Genomic DNA, 15721 nt, shown 5'->3' with positions numbered 1-15721 from the left:
TATCCTTGCACTGTGGAGCCAGGAGCACTCCCATTTCAAAGCTTTCTTGCACAATGTTTATATTGTGGGGTTTTTGTATTTGGGTGGGGTTTTTTAGTTATGCTGTCTGTGCTTGCAGCTCTCGACAGTGGGGACCTGCTTAGGGGGACCCCAGTCCTCACTTCTGTGTGACAGACCAGGAACTGTCCCTTCTTTCCCTCCACACCTGCAGGAGATGCTCCCAGCTTGAAAGAGTGCTTCAGAAACCACTTCTAAAACCAGCCTTGTTAGCACTATGGCTTTAAATTTTATTTTCTTTTTTTTTTTTGTGTTTCATGTTGGCCAAAGGAAATTCTTTTCTCATTGAAGACAGGAAAATAAGGTCATTGTATTATATCCTTTGGAGCATGTTTTTTGAGATGCCATTTACTTAAGTGGCAATTTTGATTTGGTTTTGCTGTGGATTTTCTTTCAGGATTGGTTTTCCCCTCTGAGACACAGGGGTTTGTCTTCCTGTTTTGGATGGTTGTAAGCCTGGGCAGCTTTTCCTGTATGATGTGCTCTGTATATAAGTGATCCTGCCTGAAATAAACTCACTTCCAGTTACTTAAGGGGAATCTAATAGCTGCTGCTTTGCTGCAATTGCTCCAAGTGACAAAGAATTTCTTGGATATGAGCTTGTAAAATGGTTCTGTCGGTACAGGATGTTCAGTATTAAATTACTTTTATGGGATAATTTTCCTGTATTAATTGCTTGTGCTTTATACCACAGACCAATTAAATTGTTGCTCTCCCAGGGATTACTCTGTTCATTTAACAGTGTTAGAAAATATATGTGATCTCTTAAAATACGTGTATTTAAGACTGCTTTGGTGTCTTTGAGGCATAACATAATGAACTTTGCATTCTCTCTGCTTCCTCCAGGTATCCTTGGTGGGTTTTTTGTTTTTGCTAGGGCTGTACATCTCATCCCTGGCCTCCTGCATGGGAGGGCTGTATGGAGCACCCAGGATCCTGCAGTGCATCGCCCAGGAGAATGTGATTCCCATGCTTGCCTTCCTTGGACGTGGGGTTAGTCATCCTTTCTCCAGGATTGCTGTCAAAGCTTCACCTGAACTTAAGAAACCATGATTTCTATGTGTCTGTAGAGTGAGATGGGGGATGCATGAAATGTGAGGAGAAGGCTCAGGATCGGGTATCCCATGCCTGACTCAGGATCTGGTATCCCTTTCCTAGGCAGAAAAGCCAGGAAATGGGTGGTTTTATGAAAAAAAACCAAGCATCCATCTGTCTGTGGTCCTTTCCCTGTGTGCACTGCCTCTGCTCCAAGCCCTCCCACAGGGACAGTCCTGTGCAGAGACAGTCCTGCTTCACCATCCCGGCATCTCACTCACCCACCTCTGCCCCTGGCCTGGGGCTCTCTGTCCTGCCCCCAGGCACACACAGCCCTTCCTGGGCTGTCATCTGTCCCCTCCCTCCCTCTGATCCACTTCTTGGAGATGTCCCCAGCAGGACAGCCACTTTTGATATGCCTTTGCCTGTGGGGTTTTTGTGCAAACACCTTATCAGTGCTGGTGCTGATCCTGGCCATGACTGAAGGAAGTACCTCCCTGTTCTCTGCCCTCCTGCCCAGGACAGAAGCCTGAAGCTTTTGTCCCAGCACTTGGTGAAGTAGATGGTGACTGTCTCTTTACCTGTTCTCTCTTTTCTTTCTTATCCTTCTTTCCTGTACATTTTCTTTGATCTGTTCCTATCCTCTGTGGTAACCTCAGCACTGAGTACGTGACCAGTTGTGATGCTGTGGATTCAGTCTGTCTGCAGTGGAGAAGAGGACACTTCTTTGTAAGATAAGGTGCCTTCAGGACACTATTAAATAAAAACAAAGAATAGATTTGAAAAGTTAAGTTTATCTAAGCTTTAGATAAGCACTGAAACAAAGTCTTGCCTGGAATATGACAAGAAGTTTTTTCTTTGCTTTGTGACTAGTCTTTAGGTACGAGTTATTCTACTGATATCAGTCACAAAGGAATCTGTAGTCTTGGGCTATACATCCATACATGATTTGTCCCTTTTTCTGAATAGGGAGAAAATATTTCCATCACTGTCAATAATCTGAAATACCTAACTGTCTGTACAGAGTGTCTTGAAAAGCCTTATGATGCTTTGCTCCTTCAAAGTGGCTTAAAAATAGATAAAACTATTTTTCAGTATTGATATTTATGAATGTTTAAAAGTATTTAAATATTTTATAAGTATAATCATTTTCTCTGTTGTGTTATGTTTCTCGAAGCAGTTTTCTAAACTAAAAGTTATAATAATAGCAAAAATAATAGTAATAATTGTAGGGAAATCAGGAACAGGAATGACTGCAAAAACTTCCAGCTCCTGAAGGCAGTTTTCAGGTGATCCCAGAATAAGCTATTCTCTATCTGGCAACACTTGTGAAATTCTCAGTGGTTTAGCAAAGTTGATTACCTCTCTTCTCTGATAGTTTTCTGTCTTTCTGTCAAGTTTTCCTCTGAACTCCAGGCAGAGTGCCACGATGGGAAGGACTCAAAAAGAGTTGAGAAATCAAAGGCAGATCACTTTTCCCCCTTCCTTCTCTCTGCCACCTTGGGAATTGTTTAGATTTGGTTTATGGAGAGTAAATACATTTAATTTGTCTTTACCAGTCTAGTCCACATCAGTTCTTCTTTTTCATGGTTGAAGGAGGTGGTGTGGTCACCATAACCCCAGCTGATGGGAAGGACACAAACGTTTTCTGTGGAGTTAAATCCAAGCCAGATGCATCCTGAGATCATCCCATCTGTTCCCCATCTCAGTACATCTCTCTGATACTGAAGATGCTTTCTGAGATCTGTGTTCCTTTGTCCCTGAGATTTATTTTTGTTCACTCTGAATAGATGTAATGGTCCAGAACTTGTCCCCTTTTCTATTAATAAATAAGAGTAGAGGAAACCAAAATAGTTTCCATTTGAGCTGTGTGTTTTTTAAAGAAGTAAATGCAGTTCAGTGAAAACCAAAGATATTTTGTAAGATATCTTGTAAGATATTTTTAAGAAAAGTCTTTGCACAGCTTTCCCAGCTTTGTCCGGTGGCAAAATGGCAAGGTGGTGCCTGGTCCAAGGAAGGGTATGTTAAACCTGGAATTAAAGTTCATGAGCCAAAGGCTCAGGTATTTCCACTCCCAGTGCTCTCTGTTTTGTGCCTCTTCCCCTTTCCCTCCTTCACCCAGTGCCAAAGGACAGGAGCAGGCAATGTTTCCCCTGGCTGCCTGCCCTCCTGACACCTGCCCGGCATTGCTGGAGCTGACTGCCACCCCCGGCCTCCTCACCTGCCCAGCCTCACTGCTGCTTTCCCCCTGCTGCTGGGGTGGATTGAAGGAGGGAGCCCCACGTGGAGAGGCTTGGCAGGCCATGGGTTCAGCTCAGCTCCCTGCCAGGGCAGGGCCAGAAGCTGCTGATGTGCAGCTGGTGCTGCTTCATGCAGAGCTTTTCCAAGGGCAGCATGGGAGAGCCTTTTGGGTAGGCAGTGATGCAGAGTCCTGTAGAATAATTAGAGATGAACAGTTAACTCTAATTAACGTGTTTTATTCCCGTAAGACTTCCCATAAGCCCCACAAATCTCTCTGAAGGTTTATTGCTGCTTTAATGACATTATTTTACCACGGAGATATGAGTGAGACTGGATGAATTTACCAAAGAAAAAGCTTGAATAAGGCTTAAGGATGAAGTGGGAGCTCAACAGCTTTTGGCTTCCAGTCTGTTCTTTAATTTATTAGGCCTGTGAGCCTCTGTTTGCACATGCATGCATGCATTTCATGGCGAGGGGGGTGCTGCAGAGAGCCCAGCTAACTGCATACAGCAGCTGAGCAAGTGGGGAATCCTCACTGTGAGGTTCATGGTTATTAATTTAAAATTAATCTTGTTTTATTTATGAACTAGAAAGGCCCCAACAAGACTCCAGTGGCTGCGATTTGCTTAACAAGTCTCATCACCATGGCTTTTGTCTTCATTGGGCAAGTGAATGTTCTTGCTCCCATAGTCACCATCAATTTCATGCTGACATATATTGCTGTGGACTATTCCTATTTCTCAATATCCTTGAGCTACAACATTCAGCAGAAACCCGAGGACATCCAGATGGGAATTGCTAGACCTGCTCATCCTTCCCAGCCTTTAATTTTCAACAAGCCCCCCAGCCGTGCAGCAGATGGGGTAATTCAAAGCAGATCAAATGGCACCTTGCTGGAATTCAAAAAAGATATGGACCAGCTTTTTAAGCCATTTCTTAGTGAGCCAAGTACTTGCAAAAGAGAAGGTGCTGAGAATTTAACCCAAAAGGCCAAACAAAAGAAGGCAAAGAAGCCAGCCAAGCAGACATTACAAGACAGCTTTCTCCTGGATCTCCATCACGATGCTCCCCCAGCTCAGGAGGGCTGGGATGAGACCACAGAGCCCCATGAGAGGCAGAAGGACGTGGATGAGCAGGGCTATCAGTGGGATGCAGATCTGTGCTCATCACTCCCTGTGGGTGCCCAGCACACACTCAGGATGCTGGAGCAGAGGGAAGAGCTCTCCAGTGAAGTGATGATGCTCCCTGGCCCAAGGGGAGAAGGTAAAGGCTGTAGGAGATGGACATCTCCATGTTCAGAGGAAATTGTTTATAACCTTGGTCCTCCCAGTGCTTTGCTGAAGGCAGCCATGAAACGAGCTTTATATGGGGCTGTCATTCAGTGATTCATGGCAATAATATCATTTATTCCAGGTGAGGGTAGAGTTCATTGCAATGCATCACAGGAGAAGTTCCAATGCAATTTCCTACAGAAGATTAATCACAGGAAAGCAGGCAGGACTAAATTTAGTGTTGGCTTGTTTACGATATACTCATAATTCTTCACAGGCATGCAGAGTGCTGTACATTAAAAAAGGGTTTAGGTGTATCTTGGGATTTACTTCATCCTGGTGTGGGGTAGAATGGGTGGAGCTGTGTGACTCTAAAACTCAGGCTATCAAAATGCAGTGGTCTCCACAACACAGGTGGAGTCTGTAACTCAACATCCATAGGTGAGGATCTGAATTTGTTCTTTTGGTGATGTGAGTATTTGATGCAGCACGTGTGCATGGAGTTTGTCACTCCCAGTGCTGTAGTGTTTCCTAATTATCATTATCATTAGACCTTTTCATCATCAGCATCAGTCAGTTAAGCTTCCTAAACCCCTCTGAGGGAGGAAAGTATTATTTTTCTTATTTCACAAATTGTGAAACTGAGGCAGAGATAGACAGATGTGGCTTTCAAATGGACTTAGTAGCAGAGCTGGCAACTTTTTGGCTTTTTCTTGCACTTCTTTTCCGTTTTCATTTTAGAGGTTTTGGTTTCACTCTGTCATACCCAACTGTCAGCTAGAAGTTTTGCTTTGGTTCCTGGAGTCTGGTAATGTAAAGTAGAGGGAAAAAACTCCCACATTATAGCTCCTTTCTAATATATTCTTTTCATTTTCTTTAGAATCATCTACAAAGGAACAAAACCCAGAACTGGGAATTCAACAAATACCAGAATCCTTCTACTCCAAATTTTTCAGTCACTGGATTTCCTTTGCTGGTGTAAGTAATTTTCTTTTATTTTGAGCAGTGCTTTGTGATCATAGAAAACAGAAGGAAATTTATCACATACTGCAGCGTAAATACTCCAGTACCTTAAATAATGGCTTTTGATTCTCATATTCCAGGTCACCTGAACTAAGTACTCAAGGTACCATGCATCCAGCAGTTCAAATTCAGGGAAAGCCCAATGGCATGTTAAATTAAATAACCACAGGAAAAACCCCAAACAAAAAAACAAACAAGCTCTAACCTAACTCAAAAGTACAAATTCCAAGTCTAGAGAATTAGGACTTTAAAGATGCATGGTTGCATGGGGGAAAAAAATCAGTGTCCCTCTTTTCACTGTGTGCCACTCTGCTTTTTCTTGCTGTGAAGTGGACTGAGACATCTTCTTCAAAGCTGTGTTGCTTTTATTTATGGGCCAGTTTCTGCAAGTTTGGGGTGGGGTTTCTTTAGTGGTGACTTCCTGATACCAGCAGCCTAGCTATGAAATTCCATCTTTTGAGAGAGGAAAGGAGAGCATTCCTACAGTGTGCTACTTTAAATAACTTTTAAATAGCTTCTGCTTCAAGCTGCTGAGAAGTTTAAGACACTTAAATTCATCTTGGGAAGATGGATTATTGGGCAGATGACAGGGAAAGGGTCAGATATACATAATGAATGAGCCATATGGCTTTGCTGCATGGATGAGGGTTTCATAGCTCTGCATAAAATGTAAGAAACCCACTCAAACAAGCCACCAAGCCCCGTTAGTTTAATACTCAGATGGAGTCTGACACCTGCTTTTCAAATTCAATGCTGCTGCTGCCAGCAGCCAGCTCCTGGTGAAGGGTTCCAGTGGGGTACAGCAGCAGGGATGGTCTGGGAGTGGTGGCCCCTCTTTAGGATGACATCTTTGGGAGGTGGTGTGATGATGCCATCTCTGGGCTTATGTCTAACGTGGCTCCCAAGTGCATGCCATGGCAGAGCCATCTCTGCATTTGCAGGGCAACTTGCTTATGGAGGTGATGGATGTGCTCATTAAAGCAAACTTGGTTTCCTGTCAATAATCAGGCTTGGGAGGAGGTTGCAACAGAGCTGGGATGGGATTGACAGTGCAAAATAAAATCACAAGAGCAAAAATCAGGTGTGCTTATTCATTCTGACTCCTCTCCCCTCTGCCCTCTCTCTTGAAGCTTCACCAGTTGTGTCACTTGGGACCATTTTAACTCTTTGGTTGTGTGTTGACCCTTGCTGTTCTAAACATCTCCCATGGAGATGCTACCTCTGCCCTAAATGCAACTTGAGCCAAATCTGCTCCTGAGCTGGTGAGCCCCATGACACTTCTTTTGCAGAAGCCCAGGCAGAGGCCCACACTGCCTCTGAGACTCAGGGAAGCTCACTGGAGCTACCTCTATGCTGCTGAATGTGACACTGTAAACCTGTGCTGTCCCTCCTTTTAAGAGTGAGACCAAACGAGGTTCCCTGTAGCATGGAAACCTGGGCTTTGACATGGTCTTACCTCCCAGACTCTGGTGTAACCCCAAACCTTCTCTTTCCACCAGGCAATCGTGTCCCTCATCATCATGTTTGTCATTCAGTGGATCTACACCCTTGTCAGCCTGGGAGCAGGGGTTATTCTGTATTTCTACATTGGCCAAGTGAGCCCAGGACTCCCTCTTGGTGAGGTTTTTTTTTTCCCTGTATTATTGAACCTGCTTAAAACTTCATTAAAATTTAATTTAATTAGGAATTGAGACTCTTGTGTTTAATGTGCGGGTGACACGGTGAACAATGGCAATTTGTTTCATTGCTAGTTTTAATACATTTTCTCTCTGAGTCTTTAATTTTCTGTTAGATTCTAACTCTTACCAGGCATTGGTTTGATAGCTTGAAGATGGTGTTTATTGCTTTCTTGTATTGTGCTTTAAATGGCAAAGCCAGATACTAAAATTTGATATGGCAGTTTGTAAACGTATCCCAGCAATGACAAAAATCTGCCATAAGTAAGTTTTATTAAACCTGATCAACCTAAACCCACCTGAGAGAAGTTTAAGGAAAACAGGAATTATGATGAGCGTCTCATCAAATCTCAGCATTCATAACTGTGGAACAAGAGAGCCTTTTGATTCCAGAGCTAAACACACTGAATATGTTGGGAACATAATCTGGGAAAATACTTTTAGGCAGAGGGCATTAGAAAGATCTGTGCACATGATCGGCTTAAACAAGTTCAAAATTAAACAGTGAAGCACATTCAGCAAGCAGCTCATGAGAGCCCACAGCTCCTTGGCAAGGCCACTGGGGGGTTTGCAGTGCTCTGTGTCTCTGAAAGGGCATGCTGTGGGCATCCTCACCTGCTCAAGAGTACATCCATCCATCCATCCATCCATCCATCCATCCATCCATCCATCCATCCATCCATCCATCCATCCATCGGCAGGTGTGTCAGGTGCAGAGCTGAGTGCATGCCAGTTTTTTGTCCAGGATGAGAAAAATCAAGAGCCTGAGTTCATATGCAATATCTTCAGAAATAACTATCTGGGTTTATTTAGGTGAAAGATTATTAGACAGTAGGTATGTAGGTACTGGATTTCAGAAAAGCAGAGGATGAGAAACCAAAGACTAATCACCACCTTCCAAACATTGCTCCATTGTTCTTTTTCTGTTCTTGAGTGACTTCTTTCTATGTATCTGTAGGGGATAGTTGAAAAGAGCTGAGATTGTTGACAGTGGTTGCTAATTTGTATCTTTTAAAATATATATACATTTTAAGAAGTTGTTTATGGCCCCCATATATTAAACAAAATGCATATAATGTTTTCAGGTGTTGGAATCTTTTGCCTTTGTATACTTACTGCATACTCACTGTATTATATTTCTGTGACCTGCTTTTGAAATATTTCCCAAAAATTCCTTTAAAAATTTTCTGTCAATGTGTAGAGGTTTTTGGAAGCTGATCTGAGAAATAGCAGCATGATTAGACATTTTTTTTCTTAGTTTCTTTTGCATGTGCATTGTCATGCATACAGTAAAACAATGCATGCCATTGAAAATGTTAGAAGTGAATGCTCAAAACTCAGCCTGATTTTTACTTGGCTGTGAGGGAATGTTCTTTTGCGGTCACAAGGCTCTGATGATCTGTGAGTTTGTTCTTCAAAGGATCAAACAGCCCTTCTGTCTGGACAGGCTGGGAGACACTGGCCTGAGAGATGCTCTGGATTAGGGGCTAGATGAAGAGCTGACCTTGGGAGGATAAATGCCCTATGGTTGACACATCCCTTCTCTCTCTTCCTCTCCAGCAGCCTAAGCTAAATCCAGCAGGTGCTGACAGGGCTTGGTTCTCTCTCTCCCTCACCAGAAACTTCTCCTGCTGCTTTTGCTTCCATCTTTGGCACTTCCTTGCCCCTGCAAGGACCCAGAAATCAGAAAAGAAATCAGTGTTGGTGTAATAAGCTAAGGCATCTCTCCATGGGGTCAGACAAGAAGGAATGAATGGTGAGACCACAGCCACCCTGGCTGAGGCTGGCTGAATGGCTCTTCCTGTCTCCCCATCCCTGCAGTGGGAATGATTTTTGCAGTCCAGGGAGTGAAAGGTACTGTGGTGGGTGTCTGTGCTTTGCTCATGCTTTACTGGGGTTTAACAAGCTGTCAGGCTGGGAACACATAGCTGTTATCCATAGGAAATTTGGGTTCATATCTGGACAGTTGTTTAGAAGCCACAGCACGTGGGAAGACTGCAGGAATGTTCTCACTATCACAAAATCTTTGGGTACTGCAGGCTAATAACAGGCGTGCTGGTTTGAGATTTTATGCAAAAAATTCAGCAGTGTAATGCTATTATGAGAGAATTAGCAGCATACTGACTTCTTGTGCCTTTTCTCCATAGGAGCAGCAGCAAATTTCAGTTTCTTTGGCTGGATTAAGTCGGTTTTGATCACTTCATGCAGGTTGGTACCAGTCACTTGGCAGTGACCAACACACTGCTTGTTGTTCCCATGACCCACTAATGAGCATAGAGAGGGCTGGAAGAATTGACTTGCTTATTACCTTAAGCAGTCTTTCTGCCCCTTCTTGCATACTCAGGCTTATTCTTGCTTTATGGTAAAAAGAGCTGTTTGCTCCCATTAGCCTGGCATATGGCTGGCTGTGTTTGTGGGGAAGCAGGAGTCTCCTCTGCTTTGTGTGTGGGAATGTCAGCTGATAACCACATCTTGGTTCCTGAAGCTTTATCTTACCCCAAAGGTCTGTGCTCAAAATTTATGGCTCAGGTTGAACTGCAAAATCTGAAAGGAAATGAGAGATTGGAGACTCCTTCTCTTCCACTCATCATTCACCAAAACCTAATTCCTCTGGTAGTGGTGGAACAGGCACATGGCAGCTGTGTTCAAGTTTCAGAGAGGAAATATGGGCTGGGGCAGCTGCAATAATTCTGGGGCTAATATGATAAACAGGGTCTTTGGTGAAGAAACCATTCAGTATTGAGTTTGCATGGGACTGCAGTAGCATTGTCTTGGGGTTTTGATTCCCAGAAGACCTTAAGGGGTTTTTTTGGTTGGTTATTAACTAGTTTTGTTAACTAGTTTTTGACTTATTTGATGCTATTAATTATTAATTCCATCACACTGGGTTTCCTATAGCAGCTTATGAGCACCTCTGCCTGTGAGCAGTGGGCTTTGAGTTTCTCAGTCTGTTGGTTTTTTTTTTTTTGTTGGGGTGAGTGAACACAAGGGCTGTGCAGCACAAGCTGCCATGCATTATATGTGCCAACTTAAATAAATAAATGAAATAATGAAAAAATAAATGAAAAATATATGAAAGTCTAGGCAATTAAACACAATTAAGCACTTTCAAAATAAATGAAAGTCCAGGCAATTAAGCACATTGGTCTGTCTTGCCAGGTCTTGTCTCTGCCCACAGTTCCTGTAACATGACCACATGCTTTTGGTAGCAGAGGTGGTTGGGGAGAGAAGCCAGGGGTGAGGGAATCTCTCTGAGGTCCCCGTGGTAGGTCTTAGACATAACAGCACTTACTTTATACCTTAATTTAAACCATTTAACAAAAGATTCTTATGGAATTATGGTGCCTTTGCATCTTCTCAACAGGTAAAGAGTTGAACCTTGAGGAGTGGGGGAATCAGCCCAGGCTCTGTCATGAGCATTTGTCCCCCAAATATGGCAAACTTGAGAGTTCACTGCTCTGAGAGGCCCCACTCAGAGGGAGGTGCTGCTCTCAGCCCACTGTGGGCAGGAGAACTCAAAGGGTCTCTGGACTGCTGCTTACAGTGTAGCAAGAGACTTGGCTTTGGTCATAGTAATTTTCCATCCTGGCCACAATTTTTGTTAGTAACTTTCTTTGAATGTTCTCTAACAAAAACGTTGTTCCACTTGGGTTGTTACTCATGCGAGAAAAATAAGTTTCCAAGGATATTCATTAAAAACCAGGAGCTGTTAGCATTAGTGCCCTGGAGCAGACAGTGTTTCTGATAAGCTCGAGGAGCTGAGCCCAGGTGCTGTTTGTCAAAGCTGAGGACTGAGAAGCATTTCTCAGATCAGAGAAGGGGCAGGGGGAGTGAGATGCACCACCACATGTGTTTTCTCCATATCTCAGTCAGAGTAAGGGATTGTTCTCTGTCCCCTGCACAACATCTGCTGGGCTGGTGACACGAGCCCAGGCCCAGGGTGAGGAGTTGAGACTGGGAACAGGGTGAGTGGAGCTATTCTGAAATGCTGCCAGAATTACTCCTGTGAGTAATTCCAGTGAGCCAGACCCTGCTGCTTCACATCCTGGGCAGTTCTGTCTCCACCCCAGGCAGATTTGTGGCTGGTTATTTCAGCTCGGTGCCTCTGTGATGACAGAACAGCATTTTCCTCCCAGCTGTCCTTTGGTGCATCTCAGTTGTGTCTCCTGCCTGTTGCCAGAAATCCCCCTGGGAGTCTGGTTGAGGTGTGAGGCTTCATGGAGAATGACCACTTGTGGAAAGGAGAAATTATGCCTGCCTCTCATGTGGAGAGGTGTGTTGTCACAGGGGGATTTTATCTTTGGGTTACCAAACCAATAAAGTGCTTGGTTCTTTGGTCAGTGCAATCAGTGAGGAAAGATCCTGCTAAGGAAGGCTGAGAGGAGATCTGGTGAGTGCCCAAGGTAGAAACTGATCCTGTTTTTCTCCCCTTGGAAAGTGCAATCTCTGGGTCATCCAGCCAGCTTGGTCACCTTATCCTAGTGCCAGGGCTCCTGCTCTTACTGGCACAAAGACACCTTGGGCTCTGCTTGAGAATTGGGTAATTTTGAAGCCCATCTGCATTGTGCTTCAAGAAATTGCAAAGACGTAATTTAGAGGGTTTTTTCTGAGCCCTATTTTCCTGAAATCCAGTCAAGATATTTTAATGAATTGGAGAAAAATAATAAATCCCATTAGACTGCAAGGGAGTTGGAGGCAGCCAAGGGTTCTTGACACCTCTAAGGCTCTTAGGTGCTTGATGAGGTCTTAGTCAGTGCTATATTTGTCTTACAGTTTTGATTTAAAAGTGCCAATAAGGTTTTCTTAAAATCAGCTTCGAGGATGAAGAGATTGCAGGAAAATCTCCTGTTTTATTTAAAAGTTACAAAAATTATTGCGATTTTTTTATTGTTTAGGAAACCATAAAAAGGGTAATTTTCATTAGAAATGATTTGTGCTCCTTCTTTTCTTGCTCAGTGTGGAAGGTGTTGACATAGTCAACATCCAAAGAGGAAACCCATTTGTTACTAAAATGTATATTTTGCAGTGTTTATCTGGAGGAAGGGAGTACGTTTTTATGTACCTCCTAAGAAAAATGCTTTCAGGTTAACTCTGTGCCTCCAAAGGGCACCGAGAAGGATTTAGCCTCTCCTGGAATCGTTTGCACAGTCCAGAGCAGGGCTGGTGACGGATAACAAACAAGGGGTGATGCAGAAGAACCTCTGCTTCTCTGTTTGCAGGAGAAGGCCAACCCCCAAGGAGCAGATCGTGGTGACACCATCCTTTGCGACGGTTGGCGTGGAGACCAGGCAGCTCACCGAGGAGAACGCAGACTTCGCCTCACGGGACCGCTATCACCAGTCCTCGCTCATCAGCAGAGAGGAATTTGGGAGCCAGTTCCAGTGAAGGACACACACACATACACACACGAAAAAAATAATTCAATCCATTACTTCAAAAAGAATCCAGAAGTGCTAATGGATGCCACGGGTACCTTTTGAAATACTTGAATATATGCACCAAGAATGTGAATAGCTATTTATGTAGTTGAGGCTTGTTTGTTTATGCAAACTACAAGGCTGCTGGGCTTCAAACCTAACCCAAACTGAGGGGAAAAAATGGAAATGAAAGGGCCAGTCCAAGGAAGTGATGAGTTACTGAAGACAGTATAGCCCTTTCAAAGAATTCAATTATAAGCCCTATTGAGTTCTAAAAATGGTTGCTGCTCTAAAAGCTTACAACACCCCATTTCAGATGTCCTCTGGGTGACCTGGGAGCAGTGATGTTGACAGCAGGAGCTGGTGCCTCACTCCCAGCTGTGCCACGGATGGATGCGACCTTCCAGGTCAATTCACTTCTCCTCTAGGCATGAATTTCCTTGCTTGTAATACAGTAATTTTCTACCTCAGCATTTCAATTACCAAGGTCTTAGAAAGTATTTTAAGACATTAGACAATAGGCCAGGATCAGTGGCAAGTATGAGAAGATTATGAAGTATATTCACAACTGAAATCGCACATTTAAATGCAGTAATGCAGGGTAATGACCTCTTCTGTAAAACTGTGAAATTATGTCTTAGAAGCTGTTCATAGTTATTTCCCACATCCTTTCTGATGTGAGAGCTGAGACCTGATGAAATAGCTGGGCCCACTTAGAGCGTCTCTTGGCTGAAGGGACAGATGGTTCAGAATTGCTTTAGCAAAATATGTTTAGCCCCAGCACCCCCCATCAGTTCTGACATTATGAGGAAGGGGAAATCACTGCCTTTCACTTTGTTTCACCTCTGATAATTTCAGCCTTTAGATTATTTATTTCTCCTCCTGTGCAATAAAAGCCTGAGACACCAGGAACTCCTCTCCATCATTTCTGTGGGCACTCTCAATGCCTTTGAGCACCATTCCAGTTGCCAGTACTACGTGCCCTGGTTGTTACGGGGTGGGGTAGTTGCCATCCCATGGTCTGGCCAGCTGCAGCTTTGGCTCTTTCAGTTTTTTTTTACAGAGGGAGGCACAGGAGACTTTCTGCTGACATGGAGAAAAGAGCCACCTTGGTGCACTGCAGAAAGTGTATGCATTTTTCAAGGTTGCAGGTCTTTGACTAAGTGCTTTTAACTTTAATTATCTCAATAGAGGCAAGAGGGAAGTGGTGTTTGTGTGACCAGCTCTGAGCCACCTCAAATCAGTCATTCAGTGTTGGAAACACCTTTGCAGGATTCCTTTCTGCCTGCTTCTTGCTGTTGGTTTCCAAAGAACCTGAATCTGCTCTGTGGCTTTTGGGTGCATATTGAAGCTTCCCGTGGGTTGTCTGGGGCCAGTGGCTCCAGAGAGCCCTCCCTGCACTTGTAGCATCCTTAACCTTGGCAGATATCCCTGCTGTGCAAACTTCAAACACTCCTCGCTGCTGCCCCACTGCTGGCAAGCTGCTTGGTGCTGTGTTACAGTTTCACACCCAGCCATAATGCCATTCCTGTAAAATCTTCCATTTCACAAAGTCCACTCACATGCATGGTCCCTTTCCTCCCAAGTCAAGGATTGCATTTCTCTGTAGCTTGAACAAAAGAAAACCCCAGAGCATGGCATGAAGAGATGAATAGGCAGAAATTCCTAGGTAGCTTCTTTGTTGGCTACTAAACAATTTAATTCCCTTTTTAAAATAAGACATGAGTTAGGAGATCCAGAGAGGGAGGGTGGGGAAGGTCCTTGGCTGTGCATCTCGCTCGCTGAGGGGTTGCACTGGTTGAGACCAGATAATTTGGTGGAGAGCATTTGTCTCTTCAACACTGTGACCCCTGCTAGTCCCCAAAGCCGGGATGTGATGAGCCCTTGGTCCCCCTTGGTCTAGCAGTACTGGGGGGACATCCCACAGCTTTGCTTTCAGCCAAGTGTGCAGCAGCTGTCCCTTTCTCCTGCCACCACCGTCCAGCGGCCCTTTGCGCCTGAGCATCCTCTGGAAATATTCTAGTTGTGTTTGTGTGCTGCTCAAGCCTTTGAGGCACCGTGCTGTGCCATGCAGGAGCCTGGGGAGGGGACATCTGGAGGGCTCTGGGGTGCAGGGATGGGTTGTGTCTTGGTATATCTGTAAAAAGGCAGCAGTGGCATCAGCGCTGGATGGCTATTGCTGCTCTTGAGACCTGGCAGTGCAGGAAAAGCTCTGCAGAGCACAGTTCCAGGGGTTCCTGCTCTTTGGGCTCCACGTGCTGCTGCTGGAGAAACTCTACCACCTCCTTCCCTGACACCTCCACCACCGCAGCAGGAAGCAGCTCCTTCCATCACCTGGTAAGCACAGGCACCTGGTCCTTCCTTGTAGCTGCAGGGAGAAAGGCATCACTCAAGGCTGATTTCCTTGCTCCATTACAGGTTAAGGGTACAACAACCTTCCTGGGTAATGCTTGGAAAGGGACATGCTGATCTTCCCTGGAGCATTAGCTCTGGTGTAAAGGTGAGAGTGACAGGAAGTCTTGTTTTAGCCCAGTGGCCCTGCAGTTTGGGTAGCATTGGAGATCCCATTCCCTACAGGAATGCAGGGCTTTGCACATCAAGGAAACTTTTCCAGCAGGAAAAAAGGAAGCAAGCAGTTGTACAGCTAAAGATCATGGTGTCATGTAAAAAATGGTTGTAGCTTTGGTAGCACTCAAAAAAAAAAAAGGGTGAAATTAGGTGTGAAGGAATTTATTGTTTTCACATTTAGTGGCTGGAAGGAACAAATATGGGTGGAGACTGCTCCTGTGCTGCTTTCATCCCCTGAGAGCCAAGCTGTGCCTCCACAAGCTGGGGCTTTCATGAAGCTTCAGGTTCCCTGAAGTTGAGTTTGGGACCCAGCTCTGAGCATCAGATGCCTTGTAGATCAAGGCTGCAGCTTGGATAATGTAATTATGGAAAGGTCTTAGTGTTTTTAAAGTAGTGTAAGCTTTTGTTATAATCTATAATTATTTTCCTTTTG

The 15721-nt window shown here is 44.3% G+C and overlaps 1 protein-coding gene across 1 annotated transcript in view; it reads left to right on the top strand.

Annotated features, from left to right (window-relative positions):
* SLC12A8 (solute carrier family 12 member 8) overlaps positions 1–13645 on the top strand; it is a 47434-nt gene extending 33789 nt beyond the window's left edge. Inside the window, exons 8-13 of the mRNA XM_066323093.1 lie at positions 904–1050; positions 3924–4596; positions 5485–5582; positions 7127–7244; positions 9451–9511; positions 12523–13645. Coding sequence (XP_066179190.1) covers positions 904–1050; positions 3924–4596; positions 5485–5582; positions 7127–7244; positions 9451–9511; positions 12523–12688 — 1263 coding nt within the window. The 3' untranslated portion in view covers positions 12689–13645. The remainder of the gene's footprint in view (positions 1–903; positions 1051–3923; positions 4597–5484; positions 5583–7126; positions 7245–9450; positions 9512–12522) is intronic.
* Positions 13646–15721: the final 2076 nt, after the last annotated feature.

Source organism: Sylvia atricapilla, chromosome 7, assembly GCF_009819655.1.
Source record: "Sylvia atricapilla isolate bSylAtr1 chromosome 7, bSylAtr1.pri, whole genome shotgun sequence".
Taxonomy (NCBI): domain Eukaryota; kingdom Metazoa; phylum Chordata; class Aves; order Passeriformes; family Sylviidae; genus Sylvia; species Sylvia atricapilla.
This window is presented reverse-complemented; position numbering and strand designations above follow the sequence as displayed.